Source organism: Meriones unguiculatus, chromosome 19, assembly GCF_030254825.1.
Source record: "Meriones unguiculatus strain TT.TT164.6M chromosome 19, Bangor_MerUng_6.1, whole genome shotgun sequence".
Taxonomy (NCBI): Eukaryota; Metazoa; Chordata; class Mammalia; order Rodentia; family Muridae; genus Meriones; species Meriones unguiculatus.
Genome location: NC_083366.1, coordinates 56,019,763 through 56,041,985, shown reverse-complemented (window position 1 = coordinate 56,041,985; position 22,223 = coordinate 56,019,763). Strand labels below are relative to the sequence as shown.

The following is a 22,223-nucleotide window of genomic DNA, read 5'->3' as shown; positions in this document are numbered from 1 at the left end:
GAGTAGATTGGGGCTCTTCTCTTCTCCTGCCTTTCTTCCACCTGTCCGACGGTTAGATTTGCCTTGCATTTGTCTTCACCCTAGTGAGGGGTTCACTAAGGAAATCAGGGAGGCCTGGAGATTTTTGAAAAGAAAGAAAGATGAAATAAAGAAAAAAGAAAAGAAAAAGAACTCAGATCAACCAGAGGTCTCTGAGGAGACCTGCTGTCGTTGAGCAGTTTGCCACAATTAATAGGAGAAAGACAGGAGGGGGGAAAAGGTTTGTTTTTTTTCTTTCTTTTTCTTTCTTTTTTTTTTTTTTTTTAGACTGCTAGTTGGGAAACTCAGCCAGAGAAATCCCTTTATTTCACATTACAGTCTCTACTTTTTTTTTCCCCATTCACTTTAAAATAATTGCTGAAAGGGAGGAAAGGTCCCGGCGGAGGGAGTGAGCCCCTGGGTGGAGCTGGGAGCGGTCGACTCGGGTACGGGGGTGTCCCCGCCTTCAGGTTCTTCACCAGCTAGCCATTGCGTCTCCAACGCGCCGGCGTTAGCAACATCAAATCATGAAGGATCGCGTCCTTTTTTAATTAAAAAGGAGAATCTTGGGAAAAGCGGAGCCGATTAACACAGGAAGGGTTGGTTCCCAGTGATTTATTTGGATGCACGGCTGACACGGAACCGGAGGGTCGCGGGCGCTCACGGACCTGCGTGTTTTTGGCTCACTCCAGAAGGAGCTGTGCACCCCCACCCGCGCGCGCTCATGTCCACGCCGCACCTGGGAAACCTCACGGCCCAGACACCCCGGTGACTCGTCAGTCCGCCCCAGCTTCACGCCAGCGGGAGGGAAAGATCATTTAAACCCCCCCCCCCCGGAGCTGTCGAGTGAATCTCTTCAGGGTACAACTTTTATTTTACACGTAGCAATTAAAAGAGATCGCAAACCCCTACCGAGCCACCGGGGCCGGTTGGCAGAATCTCCAACCTGGAGGGCTAGGGGGTGGGGGTGGGGGGAAGCGCGAAGCTAATAAAAAACTCTCAGGGCGCTGCAACCCGGGGGAGGGCGGGGGGGACAGCCACGAGCGGAGGCGATCTTCAGTTGGGGAAAAAAAAAATCCTGGAGTGACTTTGCTGGTCCTGTTTTGGTGGATACGATTCATTGCGAAAGGGATAATGATTTCTAATAAAATCGGACGGGGACGAAAGGCAGAGAGTGGCGGTGGTAGCGGGGGGTGGGGGTGGCTGGAACGTGGTCCCCCAGGCGCCGCCCCTGCTACCCTGCGTCGTACAGAGCTTTACTCCGAGGTGTCTTCGGCTGACGGGATCCGGAAACTAGCGAACGGGGAAGGGGATGGAGTCGGGCCGGGATAGGGGCCGCTGGAGCCCCGGGCAGAGCGCTCCGGCGAGCAGGCTGGCGCTGGCCCGCGCTGTGGGAGCGGGTTCGCGGCCTGAGGAGGCCTTTATACCTGGATCGGAGCGGCCGGCGGCAGACCGTGGTCCTGGCTAGCAATTGGACTGTTGTTGATATGCTAATGAGGCGATTAGGCTGTTGGGGAAGAGCAGAGGAAAAAAAAAAAAAGGGAAAAGTTTCTACCATTAGAGGGAGATCTCCGAGCGCACACGGGAGCTCTCTAACCCTCCTCTCCTCCTCCTCCTCCCTCCTCGCCCTTCTGCTGGCCCTCCTCCTCCTCCTCCTCTCCCTCCTCCTCCTCCTCCTCCTTCCTACCCTTCTCCACCTCCTCGCCCTCTCCTCTCCTCCTCCTCCTCTCGCGCTCGCCGCCCGCAGCCCGCACTTTGCGCTAACCCAGAGAGTGGCTCCGCTGGGGTGCGAGGCGCAAACGGGGCGAATCCGATCACGCCGATCCATGAAAATGCTTTGGAAACTGACGGATAATATCAAATACGAGGACTGTGAGGTAAGCGGCGACGCCGGCTCAGCCCGTCCCCGCAGCCGCGGGCTCGGGGACCGACCCTCCCTCTCCTCCTCCTCCTGCTCCTCGGCACGCAGCAAGCTGCGAAATGCGGGTAGGACAAACTCCGGCCGGCGCAACGCCCGCCCCTCCGATTCGCCCGGGGAGCACCGGGGAGAAGCTGGAGAGGGCGGACACGCTCTTCTTTCGCTTTTGTCCTTCGATGCTCGTGTCCCACTCCCTCCACCCACCCTTTTTCTTCCCCCCTGCTTACTTTTGGATCTGCCTGAGAGCGGGATGGAGGGAGAGCTTGGGTAAAAGAAAAAAGAAAAAGAAAATACTGATAACCGCGCACGTGCCTGTGCGTCCCCGTGTCTCCTGGGCAGCATTCTGGGGGCGCCTGGGGTAGCAGGGAGGAAAAAGGAAAACAGGTTCCCCCTCTCCCCTCTGACACTAATGTTCCTCCTTCTTTCATTCATTCTTTCCTCTCGCGCACTGGGAGAAGGGCCGCACACACTGCCCTGACCTGTAAGCGGGTACAGTTTGGGAGCCCTCGTGTCAGCGCCGGCCTCCTTCCCAAGCTTCTCCGGTCCTTGAAGTTGGGAGCAGTTTCTCCCGCCGGGCTGTGGGGTGGACACACCCCGTGGTGGTGTTTGGGTGCGGGTGCGTTACCGGCCTCTCCGAGTCCCGGGGCAAAAAACTCGCTCTCACAGCCGCCGGCGCTCTGCTGCGGGACCCCGAGCATGCTGGCGTGAGTGCCCACCTCCCCGGCTGCCCAGAGTCCGGTGGGACCACTGAGCGCTCTCCTGGGGGCCCCCGGAGCGTGACTTTTGGGACAGCCAGGGAGGCACTGAAAAGAACCTTTCGTGAACCCTGCAGGAGGTGGCCTCAGCTTACGGAGAGGAGCTGATGAGTGCGTGGGGCGGTGGAGGGCCGGGAGACCCGGGTTTGTCCGAATAAACGTGCGGCAGCCTTGACTTTCGCTGTTCTTCTTCTGCTTTATTTCTTTTCCCCGTGGGCACTTGGAGCCGGGGGTTCCGGCCGAAGCGCCTGCGCGCGGGCGCAGAGGCAAGGATTCTGCCTCCGCTTGAAATCAGAAACTGGGTTTACGTGAAGGAAGTGTCACCCACTCCCCCCCCCTTCCTTTGTAAATACTATTTTACATCTTTCCCCATTCCGGCACCTCTGTTACCCCACCCCACTCCCAACCTGGAGGACGGGACACCGGGTGACACCCTCCCGACATCCATGCTTCTCCGAGGGCGCGCCGGGAGGGGCACAGGGAGCCCACTCAGGACCAGAGGCTTTGTTTTCGAGGCCAAGGGTGGCATTTGCGGGCAGCAGGCCTAGGTCCTTTTTAAGAGAATGGCTTTTTTTTTTTTTTTCTTTTCCCCTTAGGGGTCTGGGCTCCCTCCCCAGGCTGGCGCCTTTTCACTTTCTTGGAACCCAAAACTCAGTTCTGGGTGCAGGCGCTCTGAGTGGAAGGGCTGAGGACCTTGGCGTGGCTCTTCACACCCAAGCGATCCCGGGGATTGGGCGCGAGCTGAACTTGAACTCCCAGAGGGACTCTGGAGGTGCGTGAAAGCGGGGTGGGAGTGTGTGTGTGTGTGTGTGTGTGTGTGTGTGTGTGTGTGTGATGAGAATGGTGTGAGACAGGACGGGGAGGCGGAAAAAAAAAAGTCTGGGCAATTTGAACAAGTTTGGTGGCGGCCAGCCGGGCAGCGCCGGAGCAGGCATTCCGGGTTTCCGAGCGGGCCCGGAGCTGTGTGGTTGGGCCGAGGCTCTGCAGGGACACGCCAGAGGCGAGGTGCCGCTTGTTCCGACAGCCAGGCGGGCCGACGGGCAGCGGCGACGCGCGGGGAGAGCTAGCCCTGTCATCTAGGGGGGTGTTGGCGGGAGTGGCCCAGCCAGTCCGACGGGTTTGTGCCGGGAGCCGGGAGCCCTGGCTGGAGGCGCCCAGGCTGGGCCGCTCCGCGTCTCTGCGCGCCCCGGGGCCCGCGTCCCGGCTCCCGCTCCCGGAACCCGGGTCCCAGCGACCGGCCGAGATCCGAACGGCCCGCGGCGGAGGAGCTCGGGGCCCCCGAGGTCCCCGGGAAGGCGGCCCCGCGACCGGCGGGGGACCAGGGCTGCGGAGCCCGGCGCTCGGGCCGGTCCCGGGCGAGAACCGGGCCCATGGAGGAGCAGCGAGGCGGCGGGCGGCCGAGCCCCGACTCCCAGGCCCCGCCGCGCCACCGGGAAGCCCGCGGCCGGAGGGCGCCGGGAGCCAGCTCCCAGGCGCAGGACCCCGGGGGCAGCCGCCCGCGGGGCCCGGCAGCTCCGGGCCGCGCGTCGCGCCCCCCGCTCCATCCAGAGGTCTGCCCCAGTCTTTTTTAGGTCCCCGATTGTCCTCCCTCGCTTCCTCTCCCCTCCCCCCCCCACCTCCCGCGCGGACTCCCACCCCCACCCTCCCTCTCTCCGCAGCTCCGGCTCGGCCCCCTCCTCCCCCTCCTCCTCCCTCCACGATCCCCTCCCTCCCTCCCTCCTCCTCCTCCCCGGCGCTCCCCCTCCCCCCTCCCTCCCTCCCTCTCTCCACTCCTCTCTCCTCCCGTCGCCCACACTTTTCTTCCTCGCACACCGCACGCAGACGCAGCCTCGGGTCTCCGCGCGCTCCCAGCCCCTCGGCCCTCTCTCTCTCTCTCTCTCTCTCTCTCTCTCTCTCTCTCTCTCTCTCTCTCTTCCCCCCCCTCGTCCTCGCCTCCTTTCTCTTTCACTTCGGCAGGGCCCTGGCACCTCTTTTTGAAAATGTTGCCCCTCCACCGCGAGTCTCCGGCCGCCTCCTCCGCCGCGCCGCGGCCCCCCGCGCGCTCGGCCGCCCCCTCCGCCGCCCGCTTTTTGTCTCCCGCGCTCCCTCTCCCCACCTCCGAGCTGCTCGGCTGAGGCTCCCCCGTCCGCCAGCGCGCTGAGAGCCGGCTCCGGCGAGCCGCCGCCCCGCTTCACGCCCGATTGCCGGCCGTCCTCCCCCGATTAAGCAGTCGTGTGATATTAATAGTTATGAATATCTGCTGTTAGGAAGCTCCGGCCACGCTGCCCCGCGCTCTTCTCGGGAGCCGAAGTGGAGCCGCCGCTGAGAAAAAGAGGGGGAGACACGGATTAGGGGACAGCGGCGCGCGCGCGCACACACGGGCGCACACACCGCTCTCTCTTTTTGGTGTTTGTTTTGTTTTTTTTTTTTTTTTGGTGGTATTTTTTGGTTTTGTTATTTTTTTTATTTTTGTTTTTATTTTTATTTTATTTTTTTCCTCCTAAAGAACTTTGAATCCCCGACCGATCGCGGCGGGATTGAGAGAGAGAGATCGTGGCTTCCGACCGGCTGGAGGCGCCGCGCGACCCGGCGGTGCAAGTTCGGATGGACCCGCGCGGGGCCCCGGGGCTCGCGGGAGCGTCCGCGCGGTGACGGGCGTCCCGGGTGGCGCGGGGCTCTGGGCGCCTTTTGTGTGTGCGGCTCGCTCCGGCCGCCGAGCAGCCTTGTGCCCGGGGCGCGGTGCTGGGTTTTTTTGGGGGTTTTGTTTGTGTGTTTTATTTTCTTTTTTTCACCCTGACTGGTTACCCCAGACTCTTCGCAGATGTTAGTTCACAGTTTTTCAGCTATGGTGAGTCCCACCCCCACCCCCCCACCCCTGTTTTCCTTAGGAATTTCTGCTCCGGAATCCCGCAGCCAGCCGGGAAACTGCCGGGGATCCTGGGCTTCTTGGCCAGGGTTCCCGGTGGTCCCCGCCGTCCGTTTGCGTTACAATTCGCCTTTCCCCTTCTCTCTGGCTCTTTTCCTTTCCCCAAACCCAACGCGTCGCCGCTGCCCTGTCCCTGCCAGACCTCTCCGCGCGCAGATCTACCCCGCAGCTCTTTCCCCGGGCCCCTTTCTCGCCCGGTTGTCTTTCTTGGCGCCTTCGCTACTTCCAGAGACGCTCTCCACCTCTGAGGCTTAATCTGTCTGTGTGTTGGGGAAGTGGGGGGGGGGGGAAGGCGCACCCCGGTGTGTGCCCTAGCCCGGGGCCTGGCAGCTGAACCTCGGAGGGTCCCTGCCCTCTGGAACCCGCTCTAGGCTTGCTTTGCAAGCGGATTACAATAGAGAAACGTAAAGTCGGGGGTTTCTCTTGCCCTTTGGGGTTCGGGTGGAAGGGGCGGGGGCCTCAGCCCCGGGGTGCAACTTCGCTCTTTTTTTTTTTTTTTTTTTTAAGAACCGGGTTAGACCGAATCTTTCTATTTTAAACCCTGGCTTGGCATTCCCTCGCTCCCCATTCATATCATAAAACGACCCTGTCGTGTAAAAAAAGCCTCCTAACAGGGGAAGCGGAAAAGACAGGCGCCCCCCGCCCACCCCCACCCCCCAGCCATGCAGTTAAAATCTTGAAGCTGGTAATTTAAATGTGTGCTTTCTTACGGGCCCAGTGCAAAACATGTTTCTATTTAAATAGTCATGAAATGGTAATAGTCTTTGAAGGTTTATGATTTTTTCCCCCCTCTCAAGATTAATGGACAAGTAAACAGTAACGCAGACAGGTTCAAATCCGGGAAAGGCGAAGGCCGCTTCTCCTGTTTAATATTTAGTGGCTGTTTGAATTTTGCCTAAGGGAGGTTTGGTGCTGCGGCCGTTAAGGGTTCTAGGACACTCTGAGATCTCCTTCCCTCCTTCGAGAGGAATGTCCTGGAGAGTCTGTTGTGCCACTAGATTCACATATTCTGATTTTTTTTTATTTTTTTTTTTTTAAGGCCTGCTTCACTTCTTGTATTTCCCAACGTGGACAATGTAGCGTTGATACCCCTCTCCCGGCGGCCTGCGGAGGGCAACCGCTGATTCCCCCGACTCTGGCCTGGGGAGTGGATTTGGTGGAGGTAGCTGAAACTCTGCGCCTCATTCCTGTTCTTTCCCTCTTCCTCTTGCTCTCTTCTAGGACCGTCACGACGGCACCAGCAACGGGACGGCTCGGTTGCCCCAGCTGGGCACTGTAGGTCAATCTCCCTACACCAGCGCCCCGCCGCTGTCCCACACCCCCAATGCCGACTTCCAGCCTCCTTACTTCCCCCCGCCCTACCAGCCTATCTACCCCCAGTCGCAAGATCCTTACTCCCACGTCAACGACCCCTACAGCCTGAACCCCCTGCACGCCCAGCCGCAGCCTCAGCACCCGGGCTGGCCCGGCCAGAGGCAGAGCCAGGAGTCTGGGCTCTTGCACACGCACCGGGGGCTGCCCCACCAGCTGTCCGGCCTGGACCCTCGCAGAGACTACCGGAGACACGAGGACCTCCTGCACGGCCCACACGGGCTCGGCTCCGGGCTCGGGGACCTCCCGATCCACTCCTTACCTCATGCCATCGAGGACGTCCCGGTAAGAGGCGGTGCGGGCCGCCCGGAGGGAACGCAGCCCGGGGCTCACCTTCCCTCTGGGAAGGTTTATGGAGCCCGGGCCCGCGGGGCCTTGGGTTTTCCTCAATAATAGTTGGGGGTGGGTGTGAGAATCACTTAACCGAATTTAGAAATTAAAAAGTCATTGGGAACAATGCTTCCTGGAGCTCGCTCAACAATGCCCGGGTCACCACTCGCAACCGACGCAAATAAATCAGGCGATTGTCACCCCTCTAGTCGCTTCCCGCCGCCGCAGTAAACTGTGTGGATCGAGGGAGGATCTAATTCCACTGCACACCGTGTCGTGGGGATTGCTCGCTCTTCTAGGGAAGAGGTTAAATTTAGCCCAGAGGCGTCTGCGGAGTAAAGGAAAGTGTGGGAGACTTAAGGAAAGGTCCCCGAACCGGGTCTGATAGCATTAGTGAAACCTAGTTGTGCTTCCCCTGTCCTGGTCAAAGGAAAACAAGTAGCAAATCCAAGCACAGGGACATTAAAATGCAGCTTTCTTCTCTTCCTGGGGGTGCTAAGTGGTGACCTCATAAATCATTAGCTAGGTTCCCAACGCCTATCAGAATCTGCTACACTGCATATTCAATTAAATGTTTGGAGACTATTGGGCGCTGCGTTGAGTTCTAATTCAGTTATCAATACATGCAGTTTAAAATGATTTCTAAATAAGCAAGGCCTTAACACATGTAGTACTTACATCATAACTCGGGCTATTGATAATCTGAAAATAGTTTTTAAAATTAAATTTCAACCAGCATCTCAGGCTCAGCTCTATAAATTTATGGCTTTCTCACAATCTTCCTGAAATGGAATTAGAACAAGCACGTATGCATATGCGTTTATATGTGCATGCTGTAAAGGCTTCTGTTAAAGGTGCTTTTCTTGGGAAAGGAAATGTATCTGGATGTGATTTTTGCTAAAATGCTATTTCAAATTACTACATCAAATATAGCAGTGGTATGTCTGCTGACAGTTTAATGATTACTGAATTAGATTGTAAGGAAAACGGCCACATGAACTTACCTGATTGCCTGGCGGATTTAAAACATTTTTGAAGTTCTACAGGAAAATAGAAAATTTATTACCTCTCTCATTTAGCCCAGTTAATCACTGAAATTTGTTGGTTATGCTTAACAGCCTTGCAAGAAACACAGGAAAGCAGGCGCTTGCCCCAATGCAAGGCTTAGTAAACATTCTGTGTCTCTCTGTGTGTGTCCATATTTATAATGTTTTTAAGAAAATGATGCTTAGTGAATTTCAGGCAATATTTTCTAAAATTTTTTTTAATAGAACTAGAAGTTAAGATGATTTTAGGTTTCTTTTTCAGAGAGTGTCCGAATTCTTTTCTTTGCCTGTTTTTTGAAAGCATTCAGATAACAAAAAAAATGTCTTAAGCTTAGGGAACTACCGTGTATTCGGTATAGGTCTGCTCATGCAAAAGCGTCCTGTGGCTGGTGGGAATGCTCGATACCTGTGTGGTAACTCTTTGTGGTGAAATCGGTCAGTGGGAGAAATTAACCAAATGATCACATAAAAGCAAGAAACCCAGTGCTCTTCTCACCCTCCCCCACCTTTCAAGGGGGAAAAAAATCTTTCAAAGGAATTTGGGTCAGGAAAAGGGTTGTTTTCAATTTTCTTTTTGCTGCCACAGTTAACTTTTAATAAGAATGACTGCTAAATATTTAAGAAAATCAAGTCGATGGTGAAAATTATTTAATCATTAATATCTCAGTGGGGTTTTAAACTTAACAGTCTTCTCTGTATGGGCAAGGTCTAGCTTGAAATAACAGAAATAAAAGTATTATGCCACACTACATTTACTTTATGGGTTTAGGGTGCGTGCATAAAGGGATCATATTTCCCCATATAGTTAAAACACAAGAACTGCAGCAGTAGTCATTTCTGAACATTTCTCAATTTAATTATACTTAAATCCAGAAGCACTTTAGGCAAGTTACAAATGAGAGCATTGAGTATAATAAAACCTGTAATAAAGCAACTTAGTACCATCCACCCGGAATCATTGCGATCAGGCACAATTAACAGGAGCATAAATCCAAGACAGAATGGAAAATGTTCGAATCAGTATTATTGTTGGACAAAGACTAGAGAAGGAAGTAATAGTTTTTTAAATGGCAATGCCTGTGCTTGGTAACGATTGCGAAATCTTCTATCTCAGCAGCCCTGGTGCTAATTTGTAAACACAGCCAGACATTATATTGCCTGTCAGTTTCTGCATTAGAAAACATGATTTCATTTTACTTTCTAATCACGTTTTGATTCTAGCACACACGTATACCCATCCATCTGGAGAGAGAGAGAGAGAGAGAGAGAGAGAGAGAGAGAGAGAGAGAAGGGGGGAACCCCACAGTGGTGCTGGACAGCAGAAAAGCTGCCTCAGAGGGTTTTTGTTCCTGGTATTTCCACATTTCTGCCATCTCTCCTGCAAGCAGCAGTCTTTTAAAAATTATTTCTAGTTTTCCTTAAGTAAAGGTGTGTTTGTGTTTGCGATTTGCTGCATTACCTACAGGGTTTCCCATAGTTTGCTGTTACTCCCTGCCACCTCTATTGTGTTTCCTTGGCTTTGGCTGTCTCCGCACTGGGATCCCTCAAGTCCCAAGCTGCTGAGGCACACGAAAGCTAGGTGCATGTCTAAAGGTTGAACTGACTGTGAAAAAGATTAGGAACTCCAAAACTCCCTTTAATTTTCAAAGAAAGTTTTATTCCCCATCCCATCCTCTTCAGTGTGGATTATCTGCTAGGAGAGGTAGAAATGGGACTTGGGTGTATAGTGAAACCTCTTGAGTTTTAAAGCTCCAAATTCAGTAAGCCAAGATGAGATGTTTATATAGAAGTGCCATTATGGAGGGGGAGGGGAGTGCCCCTCCCCCACTCCACCCTCCCCCAACCTTGCAGGGAATATTCATTTCCTTTTGTTTTGATTATACACTTACATTCATGTGTATCCTTTTGTTGCAGCATGTAGAAGACCCGGGTATTAACATCCCAGATCAAACTGTAATTAAGAAAGGTAAGCCATTTCCTTCTGCATTCCAAGCATGTCCTTACAAGCAGAGTGCTATTTAAAAGAACTTGCAGGACTGTATTTATTTTTTTTTTCAAATAGGATTTCCTAAAGGCTCAGAATTAGCAAATAGATAGGCATAGAAGAACAGTGCTTAAATAACCAGCTTTCAGGATCTTGGTAATGGCAACAGGCTAGCTTTGTTCTGATGGTGACTTCAGCATTGAATTTAGTTTAATGATATTTGGACAAAGTCAAATGCGCAATAGTTGACCTGATTTGGAAGTGGCATTTCAATTTGGAAATAGTTTCATAGTTAATTCATTGTGTGGAGTTAAAGGCCATGAGGGTTAAAACATGTATCAAGCTGAAATAATAACAAAAAATTTAATATTAATGAAAAGACACATGAGAAAAAGCGCTCTATGAGGGGAAGAGGCATTCTGATTTAATTTCTAGTCTCTTGATTGAGTTTAAGTATTTAAAACTTGGTGAATTAGGTTAGTAAATATTTAGCTTTTGGTTAAGATTAGCATCTTGAAGATGCCGCTATTGACCTATGTATTTAGAAAAGAAATCATTGAAAAGATGTTACTTAATTTGAATGGCTTTATCATCTGCATTGTGGCTAGAAATAAAGTTTCTTGTGCTAATGCAGTACAAGCATTTTTTGTTGTTGTTGTTGTTGTTATGGTGGCAGTCATTTCAGGATCTTAGGCACCACCAGAAGACAATGCTATATAAAACTGTTCTCATTTCTAACCCCAATCAGTATATCGTCAGCTAGTTTAAAGTTTCATTTTTGCATCTGTGAAGTCATTGTCACGTCAAATTAGACGTGCAAGGGATAAATCTTAAGAGGTGCTCTTTCCAAGTCGACATGATAATTGGCTCTTTTATTAGTAATCTCTCAAGAGTTCGTTTAACTCCTATTGTCTCTATTAGCCTCGCCAGAGCTATTAATGTCAAAAGTGATCTATCCAAAACCTAGAGCCCCTCTCCTCCCCACATCCCCATTTAAAAAACCGTGAGGAGGGCCGTGATGAGACTGCACACATTACCATTATATGTCTCCATGTGGATTTTGAAGATACAAATGCATTGGACTTAATGGTTGTGGGTGCATCTGAATTACACTGGTGTTAAGAAATGGACGCCTAGTTTTACTGGTCTTGAATTTGTTTTCTAACAATGGTTCATCCAACAATGAAGAGCTTTTGGGTTTAACTGATTGCATGTCCTAGCCCCCACCCCTTTGAAGGGGCTTAGGCAGACAGGGTTCATTTAGTATTTGCTCAACAAAAGGATGCATTCCTAGTGTTCAACTGTAGGCCTATTCTTGAGTCCCATTCATGGGCTTGAAATGAGCTCCAAAACCCGAGCGTCTTTCAAAATGGAACATAAGGGTCTTATCGATGAAAGGACGGGCGGGTAGTGTGTGACAGCAGAGTCCGCCACTGCCAGCCAACTGAAATGTTCATTTACTGGCTGCCGAAGCCCTCGAAACTGATTTTAACAGCAATTTCTTTCCGCACTGTGCCTTTCGTCGGCCAAACCCCCGCGACACCAACCCTGCCCCGGGTTTGCACGTGAAACCCACCCGCTGTCTCCCTAAACCCGAGCTCCTGCACCTAAGCCGGCAGAGCCCGGGGGTGGGGTGGGGGTCGCCATCTCTAGACAGCTTGCAGCGGGGGTGAGAGAGGGCAGGAAGCCGCCGCGGGGTTCCAGAGCTGAGCGGCGCGCGGCCGGCCCGCCCCCAACTCGAGCCCACGCCTGTCCCCGCAGGCCCTGTGTCCCTGTCCAAGTCCAACAGCAACGCCGTCTCCGCCATCCCCATCAACAAGGACAACCTCTTCGGTGGCGTGGTGAACCCCAACGAAGTCTTCTGTTCAGTTCCGGGTCGCCTGTCGCTCCTCAGCTCCACCTCGAAGTACAAGGTCACGGTGGCGGAAGTACAGCGGCGCCTCTCACCGCCCGAGTGTCTCAACGCTTCGCTCCTGGGCGGGGTGCTACGGAGGTGAGGCTCGGCCCCGCCCCGCCCCGCCCCGCGGACGCAACCCCAGTGCGCCTGCGCCCGGGCCGTAGCGGTCCCTCCGGCAGGCAGGGAAAGGGGCGGGGGAGGAGAGGAAGAGGGAGAGTGGAGTCTGGTGGGCGGGGCGAGGCGGCGCGCCTGCGCACTCGAGGGGCAGGGTGGACTCCGTCTTTCTGCAGCACGCACGCGCAGCTCTCTCCATCCAGGGCTCAGTCCCAGCCTTGGCAGCCGTGGGGCGCCGTGCCGCTGCCTTTTCCCCGGTTGCGCACAGGTTACAAGCTCAGAAAAGCTTCTGGCCTTTTTGCTTTGCCTTACCACCCTGTAGGGTCTCTGATGGGGACGGATTTTCACGTAAAGGGAGGGAGTGACTTCTGCTTGCTTGCACGCTTCCTCAACGCTGGTTGCTGGCACCTCCAGCCAGAAGGCACCCCTACCCTGACGCCCACCCCCACCCCAGAAGCGCTGACTTTTGACGGTCTGATTTACTGTGATGTGTGACAGGCAGTGTGTAGGGCACGTTTATTTCCAGTTTCCGTTCATTATATGAAGTTGCTTTCAGGAACTGCATCCTGTTAACCCAGGATTCTCACTTCTCTAGAGTGAGTCAGAGACGAGATTTCACAAGGGCCAGGGAGGTAGAGACTCTAAAGAGGAAAGCTACAGAGCCAGCTGTGTGTGTGTGTGTGTCCTTCCCCCCTTCTTAGGGTTCTACCCAAAGGTGTGAGTTGTAGGCCTCGTGCTAAGTTTGGCCAAAAATACTGTCTCTTACTTCCCGCGCCGCATAAGACCCGTAATTCATTGTCTAACTTTGTTCCTGTATCTTAAGAAACCTCCGTTGGGCCTTGGCGGCTACAGCCCACCTACAAACTCTTAAGAGTGTTCCTCAGGGTTAATACTAGCGACTTTCAGTCACTTGGCTTTTCCTTAGTTATCTTTTACTGCCACAGATCTTTTCTCTGCCCCTGCTTTTTCCTCCCCTTCCCCCATCCCCAGTATCGTAGACTGCTTACCTATGGGAGTATAATCTAATCCGCACAATTAAAGAAGCACTTGAGTAGGGAATAAAATCTGAAATTAATTAATTTGCTGTTTTATTTAAACAATTTATCTTAACCACTTTCTGACGATGGGAGTCTATTTAGACATCTATTTAGAAGTCCCTCCATTGTCTCTGAAATCAGGGACGTTTTTGAAGGCTGATATCAGCCGTCATCCTTTTGGCATTTCCAGTCACACTCCTGACACGACTCGAAAACAGTTGGTGGGATGCGTTTCCCAGTGGGGCCAAAGCCGGAACATGAAATGTGAGCGTGATGATAACTTTGGTTACTAGGAATAACCTCACTCACAGCAGAACTTGTGAAGACAAATTTAAACAGCCTGCTGGGGTTTGCTGTGATTGTAGCAACACAATTTGTAGCAACACATTGTAGCAACAGCCTTCTGGGGTTTGCTGTGATTGTAGCTGACCTCAAGAATACCCCCAACTCTAGCAATCAGAACTGTGTGGGTGTGTGCGTGTGCGCCTGTCTTCTTCAGATACTTGAAAATGGAAAGCTCCCAATCTGCCACAACAGTTGCAATAATTACTGAACAGAGTAGGAGTTTTACATTTTAACATGCCTTTATCTTCTATGATCTTTCTGTGAAGTTCTTTCTTGGGCTTTCTTCCCCTTGGGGCCATGCTCCTCAGTGTTTAAGAATACGTCTTAGAAAGTGTTCAAAACTGACTTTAATGTAACACAGAACAGGTCAAGATTTTCTAAATCCCCCATCTCTATGTGTTTATGAAACAGAGCAAAGTCTAAGAATGGAGGGAGATCTTTAAGAGAAAAACTGGACAAAATAGGATTAAATCTGCCAGCAGGGAGACGTAAAGCTGCCAATGTCACCCTCCTGACATCACTCGTGGAAGGTAAGCGAATCTGCTTGCTAACTAGAAGAGAGCTGTCATCTAGGGACTCTGTGTCTTCTGGGTGGTTTCACCTTTCCATGGAATATAGCTATAACTGGAAGTGAGCAGAATTCTGGGATGCCAGGGAAAAACAAGAAACAAAACAAAAAATTCCAAAGCCTATTTATGTACACTCATGCATATATGTTCTTCTTCTCCTCTATCACAAAACTTAATTTCCCCTCGGCGCAAATCTGACCTAAACAATGCCCAAAGTTAAGAGCCACACATTCTCCAAGTTCCTGTCTCCTCTAAAGAACTCAGCAGTAAATCACTTAAGTTATTCTGACATCTGCATTTGAGAAATGCGTGACCATTACTTCCTGAATTAATTTGGGAATCTTTGACCTGCATCCTGATTTAAGACCGTCCTGAAAGCTCGGGTTAAAAGCCCTTGTAGGCTGTCGTTTTCCCAAATATACTTTCCTATGTCTTGTTTCCATTGTGCTTCTTTCGCTCCAGGAGGGGAAGAAAGTGAGAAATTTTAGAATTTGGATTTTTTTGCTACAGAAGAGGAAAACAACAAAGCAGAGCAAAGCAAAACAAACCCAAACTTACGTTGTAAAAGGGTTTCTTTTGTCAGTTTTTTGGCACACACACTCTTCCAAAGCCCTCAAGATGAAAAACCATCCCTGTCCAGCTATACAAAAGCTATCCCTAGACTTGGTTCATATTCCTGCTGTCTAGAGTCCTAACTTCTGATATTCAGTTGGCTGAAGGCTGGGAATAAGGGTTGGGATGGTTCATAGCTTTCCTGTGCTTTTCTTTGTATTTTGTTATGTCTCATGCTAACAGAAAAATAGAAAGACGGTGATTTGCTTCCAGGCAGGTTTAAAAGTAGCGTTCATATTTTAATGAGGCATATTTTCTTATTTGCATAGCGCATTGGGGAAGATAATTGACATTGAATCCAAGTTCTTTGAAAGTTTGTAGAAAACATCTGAAACAATGTTTTTGAGGAGAAATTCTATGATTTCCATGTGTTAAATGGTGTTAAAGGTGGTGATAATGTAACTTAAAAATAAAGCCATTGTTCAGGGCCAGAAATTCAAATACAGCAACATTATATTATAATGGTTGTATGTGGAGAACTCATTCTTCATATTCTTCTCCCCAAATTCTATGCCATGAAAATGGTAGTGGAAGCTGAGGGTGGAGCGTGAGAGTTGCTCTGGGTCTGGGGGCTGAGAGATGCAGTGGGGAGGCAGTTTCTGCAGAACTGTTATTGTTTGTGATCCGCTCCATTTTATGGAAACAAGCTCTGCCGAGAGGGCTTTGATGCTCTAATTGGCGCATGCGTTCTTCCGGAGCTGGAGCTAATGGCAGGAAGCCCTGCAGTAAAAACCAACTGGTTCAGGAAATTAAAACCAAAGATTCGAAAATCAACAACACAGACAGACTCAGTGGAGTGACCCTCAAATCCTCTTGGTTAATCGGCTTGGATGAACAGATAATTATATGCGATCAAGTTAAAATGTAAACTCTCAGTTGTTCCCTCGCTGAAAAGCCCAAGGAGTAATTATGAAACCTCATTGATGAATGTGTTGATAGGTGTGAGGTTGGAACAGCAGAGCCATTTTCGAACAGAAGTTGGGGAAACATCAGTCGGGGATGGGTAGGGGGTGATGGGTGGGGTTGACATTTTCAAACCCTCTTGGCCTTGTAAGCCAACCCAGCACTTTTACTGAGGAGTACGTTCTCTGGATCTCACAGAGAAAGAGAAATGTCTAAAGTAAGAAAGCAAGGAGTTTCTGCTTCTTCCAACTTTTGGTGAAGAAAGTTAAGGGAGTGTGTTGTGGAGAGGAAACTTTGATCCCAACTTCCTGGTTCTCTGGCCCTCACTTCCCTCCTCCGCCTCTTGCCAGGAGAAGCCGTCCACCTAGCCAGGGACTTCGGGTACGTGTGTGAAACTGAATTTCCTGCCAAAGCAGTAGCGGAATTTCTCAACCGACAACATTCCGATCCCAATGAGCAAGTGACAAGAAAAAACATGCTTCTGGCTACAAAGTAAGGCATTTACCTCTGCGGGGTCTCGTCTGTTCACTGTCAAAAGAAACAACAACAACAAAAATTATCTCGTGCTTGCTTCTCTTTTCCTTTCTTATTGATCAGCTCTGTTGTGAATACTGCAATCGGGGCACAAACTTATATAAGTCAGTACAGTCTGTATCAAAGAGGAAGAGCGAGCGGGCTTGCCAGTGTGCTTCCTGTGTCCCCCTCGGGTCTATCTCTTTTTGCGTGTTAACTTTTAAATTAATGGGGATGTGTGTGGTACGCAGCAGGGCCTTCACTGAAAGAGCATGGATCTACGACACTGTCGTTTTATTAAAAACCAGAATCAAATCCTCAAAGGCTTACCAACCAGGCTTGCTAGGTCCATATTTTTTGCCTCTTAACATTGTGTTCTCAAAGGCAAAGATTAAGCAGGGGCCTGCAAAATGTGCCATCCAGAAACTGCCCTACTTTCACCTCTAATCCCAGACTCCAAATCTTCCATTCTATTCTAGCCTCAAATCTCTCTCTGTGTGACACACACACACACACACACACTCAGAGACAGAGCCACAGAGTCATAACAAGTTTTAGCCTATGGGCAAGCTGTCATGGCCCAAGTTAGGCTCCTATAGGTGCCTGGGCTGAATAGACTTGTCTAGTTTGAAAAGAAAATGACTGTTTTGGTATGTTTTCTGGAAACTGAAAGGCTTGTTTAGAAGTCCTTAATTATCAAAAGCTGGTGTCACTGGAGGGCCCTGCAGCAGAGTTGAGAGGCTGAGGCCTTGGTTGGGACAGTTTCTGGCCTGGTGACACTGCTTCCTTGCTCTCACCCCTCCCCCTCAGCTGTAGCCACCTCAGGAAGGCCTCTGCTAGTGCTGGCTTCCAGGACCACACAGACTTCTGGGTTACTTTCTCTATGGCTCTCCACAGTTTGTCACTAACCCCAGAGCTCACCTTTTGGGCTAAAGTGTCTGCCCAGCAAACCATTGGGATCCCCCTGTCTCTCTCATCCAGCAGTGGGGTTGAAGAAACAAGCCTCCAAGCTGGGCTTTTTACTCCAAGCTGAGTTCTGGGGATCCAAACCCTGGTCCTTATTCTTGTGGTCCTTCATCCAATGAACTCTCTCCCCAGTCCTGCTGTTGTTTTTAAGAAGCAAAGTTTGCCTTTCTGCTTAAATTCAAACCTCATTTGGTTCGAAGGTGAATGAGGGAAGACTCCATTCCACCGACTGTTACTGTGGTTCCTTTAGAGGTGTGGGGGAGACAGCTCTGATGTGTTGAAGAGCAAGCCTGGTGGTTCTGGACTACTGAAGAGGGATTCTGTGTTTTCACCTCCCAGTGTAACTTTTCTTTGTCCTCATCCAGCGTGTAAAATGCCTTCCTGTTTTCAGGGTGTTTGCTGTGAGTGAGAGAAGTGTAGGCAGAAGTTTGTCCTGCGTGAGGGCTGGGGGTGGGAAACGAAGGGGAGGTCTTTCTGAGGTAGGAAGAGTATTCCTTAAGGGAGGAGAGATGGTTCAGTAGTGAGGTGCTTGTGAGTGGCAGGCCTTGAGGCCTGAAGGGTGTAGGGAGACTGAGTTGGCAGAGGTGGCTGCAAGGCAGAGATTTTTGTTTTGTCTTCTTTTTTTTTTTGCTTCCCCCGCCCCCCCCCCCCCCCCCCCCCGCATCCCCTTACCCCACAGGCCTGATGGGAGCTTCACCTCTTTCTCTGTTCCACTGCAGACAGATCTGCAAAGAGTTCACTGACCTGCTGGCTCAGGACCGATCTCCCCTGGGGAACTCCCGGCCTAACCCTATCCTGGAGCCTGGCATCCAGAGTTGCTTGACTCACTTCAACCTCATCTCCCATGGCTTCGGCAGCCCGGCGGTGTGTGCGGCGGTCACCGCCCTGCAGAACTATCTCACCGAGGCCCTCAAGGCCATGGACAAAATGTACCTCAGCAACAACCCCAACAGCCACACGGACAACAGCGCCAAAAGCAGTGACAAAGAAGAGAAGCACAGAAAGTGAGACTGTCCTCCCGCCCCGCCCCCGCCCGCCTCACCGGCCCGCGCCCCCACGCGCCCCTCCCCCGCCCGGCAGGTGACAGCTCCGGGACCAGCCACTCCTACTGCTGCTGCTACTGCGCCGCCGCCGCGCCGCCCTTCGTCCCCGGGATCCTCCGGACTGTTCTCCCTCGACTGCCCACGAGGCAGAGGCAGCCGCGGCCTCCTCAGCGCCCTGCCTCAACCTTCCCCATCAGCACCAACACACCCCTTTACCCTCATGTGGAGCCTAAGAGAACAGAACAGGTCGCGAAGCCAGCAAAAGAAAAGTTCTGTCGCGTTTGTGAACCTTTTTTTTTTTTTTAAATCAAATCAACAACAAACATTAAAACTTTTTTTTTTTCTAAAAAAAAGAACGTTAAAAAAATTTAAAAAGTATATGAGCTTCATGGGACTAACTCATCGCCTTCCCTTGCATACTTCAGATTGTAGCCATACTTAAAAAAAAAAAAGGCAAAGAGGATAATGACGTTTTTATCAGTATTGTGAATAAACTTGAACACAAATACAGAAGTTCTATGTCCTGTCTTCAGTTGTAGAAGTTTTCTCTGCAAGGTACAGCCACCCACCTGAACTTCCTCTGATGACACAACCCACACTTCTATAAGGGAATCAGTGTTCACGTCTCTGTATATATTTATTTATGTGTAATTTAATGGGATTTGTAAATATGGTGAGTCTGTTTTAAACCTTTTTTTTTTTTTTAATTTATCTGGTGATCTCGTTTACCTCCTGTTTAGTGGGTTTTGGATTCTCCCTATTAGTTCTTCATGTGGTTTTTACCTACTTAGAAAACCAAGGTATGGGTGATACCCCTCCCCCACTTCTGGAATTCATGAATTTAGCCCCGTGGTAGCATGTTAATGATGATAATGAAACAGCTGAACAACAAAAAAAAAATTTTTAAGGTAAAATAAAATTTTATATATAATTAGTATTACATTTAGCTTTTCATTGACCTGAAAGGAAAAACCGGAGTGATATTGGGACACTGGAAAGATTTTTTTTTTTTTAAACTGGAGTGATTTGATAACTCTTCTATGGTATCGTGGGGAGAAAAATAAAGTTTATTTGAGTTCACTGTCCTCCCTTCAAAGCGTCCTCTGAGCAATAAATGAATATTGTCTTTAAACCAAGGGTTAGGGATTTCTCTGCACTCCCTCTCTCTTCCTCTCTCTCTTTTTGTTCAACTTGGAGCATTTGGGACCACCTGGTATTCTGTGTCTTCACTGGCCACGGGGAAAGCAGTTCTCCATGTACTGTGTTGAGTTTCGCTGGCAGTAGTTCCCATGCCTGTCAATGTATCATAGTCCTTTGTTGCCCAGATAAATAAATATTTGATACGCTTTATGTCGATTTTTTTTATTCAGTGGCTGTCTTTACCCAGGCGTATTTTTGTTCTTGGCAGTATTTTTTATTCAGTATGGTTACAGTAATTGAGTTTAACTCTCCCTTGGCAATTGCTCTTTGCAATAAGCAGCTGAACCCATTGTTTCCCTCAAGTATAATAAAAACTTACTTTCAACTTGGAGTTCAGAGCAGGGTATCATTTAGATATTCCACTGAGTCTGTATTCAGACAAATGACACAATAAAACCCAATGTATTCTTTTGGATAAAAGATTGTTTGTACTGCTAAAGGAATGACATGCTATTGCTTCCTGACCGGGGGCATTAACTTTACTATTAAAAATAAAGTTTTATTTTTATTTATGTTGATCCTTTAGGTTTTCATTTGCATTTTGGAAGCCAAAATATTAAATCCCTCAGAACGAAGTGTTAGAAAAGACCAAGCCGGTGGTGAGTGGAAGAGCAGAGTGCATCCGAGAATCTGTCCGGGGAAGACAACTGAAATTCAAATGATTAGTTCATTAGTGCAGGGAAGGTGGCCATTTCAGCCTTCCACGTGTTTGCTTAGGCTTTTATGGCTTAAACTAACTCCGTTTTCGGGGAGGGGAGAAGGGATGGAACACAGAAAGAGACGCCAAACGCCCTCGTTTGCTTTAATATTTCATCTAGAGATGAATTCACTACTGGAGCCAGGAGAGGGGAGTGGCAGAGTAGGTGGCTCCCCAGCGTCCTTGGCACCCCCATCCGCACCTCAAATACCGCCACACCCTTCTCTTTCTATCTCCGCTCGCTCCTCTTTGGACCTTTTAGAAAGACAAAAACGTCTCAGAAGTGGGGCAAAGAGGGTGGGGGAGGGCCGCCCCTGCAAACCCTTCCTCTCCCGTCTTCTACAATAACAGGACTGTGTGCCTGCTCTGGGGGAAGGAAGAACCTTCCTGCACAGGAAGATGGCAAATTCAGGGCTTTTGTAAATGGGATTTGTAATTCTTTGCTTTGGAAGTGAGGTAGCTGTGTCTTTAACGCGTGGCGTTTTTATTATTTTAAATTTTTTTTTAAACAAAGAAATGGAGGGTGGCTAGCTGGAAGGCTTAAAAGAAGGCTGTGTGGGTGGGCATGCTGAGAAGGGCTTGACTCTAGGTCCTGGGCTTTGGCAGGCAGAAGACTAAGGCAAAGCATCCGAGTGTCCATTTTGCAGCCCTTTCCCCTTCTAATCTCCTTACGGAAGGCAGTGTAAAAATCAATCTCCACAAACCAATGAGGGTTGGTGGAGTCTAAATTCTATTTTCCAAAGCCAGAGAATTCATAACAATGGTGGGTTAAAAAAAATTCAAATGGAAAGTGTATTCTCAGAACGCAACGCGGCAATTGTTTTTTAAAGCGGTTATTTATTATTTCCTAGAGAGACTGGTTAACTGTAACGTAGATGTAACAAAATAATGAGGCGAATGAACCCTAACTGTACATACTGTTGACAGAAATGAAATGCACACAGCGTCGTAGCAGGTGAAGTGAAGCATTGTCTATCAGGGCTGTTTTTCTTGGCTGCATCTCAGATTGTGTGGGGGATCCTAACCTCAGGCACAATAGCATTCATAAACAACCATACATTGCTGCTCTTTCTCCAATGACACATAAATACTCATTTTAAAACGAAAACAATCTTATTAAATACCATTCATTCATATCTGGATTTACAGATGCTTGTTATGTGGGAAAACCTGAACCCAATATAATCTTTGCATCCCAAGAAAGATAGAAAGGAAAATAGTGGCTGGAACAGGATGAGGTAAAAAAATAAACAATGGTTTTCAAATGCAGAGAACCAGTGGTTTTTATTTTGTAGTTGGGCTCATGATATTGCCACTGTTTTAAACAATAAAACTAAAAGGAGTTATGTGCATTTTAGGGGAGTGGGATACTTCCCTAAAATAGTGATTATTTTAAAAGGTGATTATTAAAAAAAATTTAATTGAGCTGAGCAAGGCTCTGTGAATTTTGGCTTTTTCTGTTGGAACTGATGCATGTTCTCCCACACATGTGCAGATCACTTGACAGGTTGGGTGTTTATGTGCTAACAACAAAGATTCTCTTTGGATTAAACCAGACCAGGATACATAGTTGAATTATAAAGATGCTCGCCAGGGCTATGCTAATTACCACACCCAAGTTTTATGGAAACACAATGCTCTTTTTAGGTAGCTAGCCAGTCACCCCCTCTGTACTTCAACACCCTTTAAAACTCACAATTCAACCCACTCCTCCCCAAAATCGAATATTAATACAATTTGTGTTCTTGATGAAACTACCATCAGGACCACAATGCCCTGCAGCTGAAATAATATTTAAAATAGAAGGGATTTGACATTTGAGAAGTCAGTGGCTTGAAATACCCAGTTGTACTTAGCTAATTCAGTCCTTAACCTCTGGTTTCAAATAAATCAATTACAGTCGATTCCACTTCAGTTCAGAAGTGCACAGGGTTTTAGTTAATTGAATACATTTTATTCACTTGTTAGGAATATTCATTTGTCAAACTTCCAAGTTTAAT

The 22,223-nt window shown here is 49.4% G+C and overlaps 1 protein-coding gene and 1 long non-coding RNA gene across 4 annotated transcripts; one reads left to right on the top strand and one right to left on the bottom strand.

Annotated features, from left to right (window-relative positions):
- Positions 1-465: 465 nt before the first annotated feature.
- On the bottom strand, positions 466-3,190 carry LOC132649164 (uncharacterized). The gene is made up of 3 exons (XR_009587601.1): positions 2,416-3,190; positions 1,784-1,862; positions 466-1,525 (listed from the first exon to the last, which is right to left on the bottom strand). It is a non-coding gene; the product is annotated as an uncharacterized LOC132649164 (long non-coding RNA).
- Tfap2a (transcription factor AP-2 alpha) lies at positions 1,729-19,677 on the top strand. Of its 3 annotated transcripts, none has more exons than XM_060372362.1 (7): positions 1,729-1,895; positions 6,818-7,252; positions 10,258-10,309; positions 12,089-12,320; positions 14,132-14,250; positions 16,155-16,296; positions 18,003-19,677. In XM_060372362.1, the coding sequence occupies exons 1-7, from the start codon at positions 1,845-1,847 to the stop codon at positions 18,289-18,291; spliced, it is 1,320 nt and encodes a 439-aa protein (XP_060228345.1). In that variant the 5' UTR covers positions 1,729-1,844; the 3' UTR covers positions 18,292-19,677. The 3 variants fall into 3 exon arrangements, with proteins under 3 accessions (XP_060228345.1, XP_060228344.1, XP_021509800.1); XM_060372361.1 differs by lacking the exon at positions 1,729-1,895 and adding an exon at positions 3,955-4,241; XM_021654125.2 differs by lacking the exon at positions 1,729-1,895 and adding an exon at positions 4,501-5,518.
- The last annotated feature ends 2,546 nt before the right edge of the window (positions 19,678-22,223 follow it).

What these genes read in the sequence shown, in the direction of transcription:
- Tfap2a (XM_060372361.1), top strand. Translation starts at nt 4,062, where the DNA reads ATGGAGGAGCAGCGAGGCGGCGGGCGGCCGAGCCCCGACTCCCAGGCC. An exon ending in GCCCCCCGCTCCATCCAGAG is followed by an intron (nt 4,242 to 6,817) that starts GTCTGCCCCAGT and finishes GCTCTCTTCTAG; the next exon opens with GACCGTCACGACGGCACCAG. An exon ending in AACATGCTTCTGGCTACAAA is followed by an intron (nt 16,297 to 18,002) that starts GTAAGGCATTTA and finishes GTTCCACTGCAG; the next exon opens with ACAGATCTGCAAAGAGTTCA.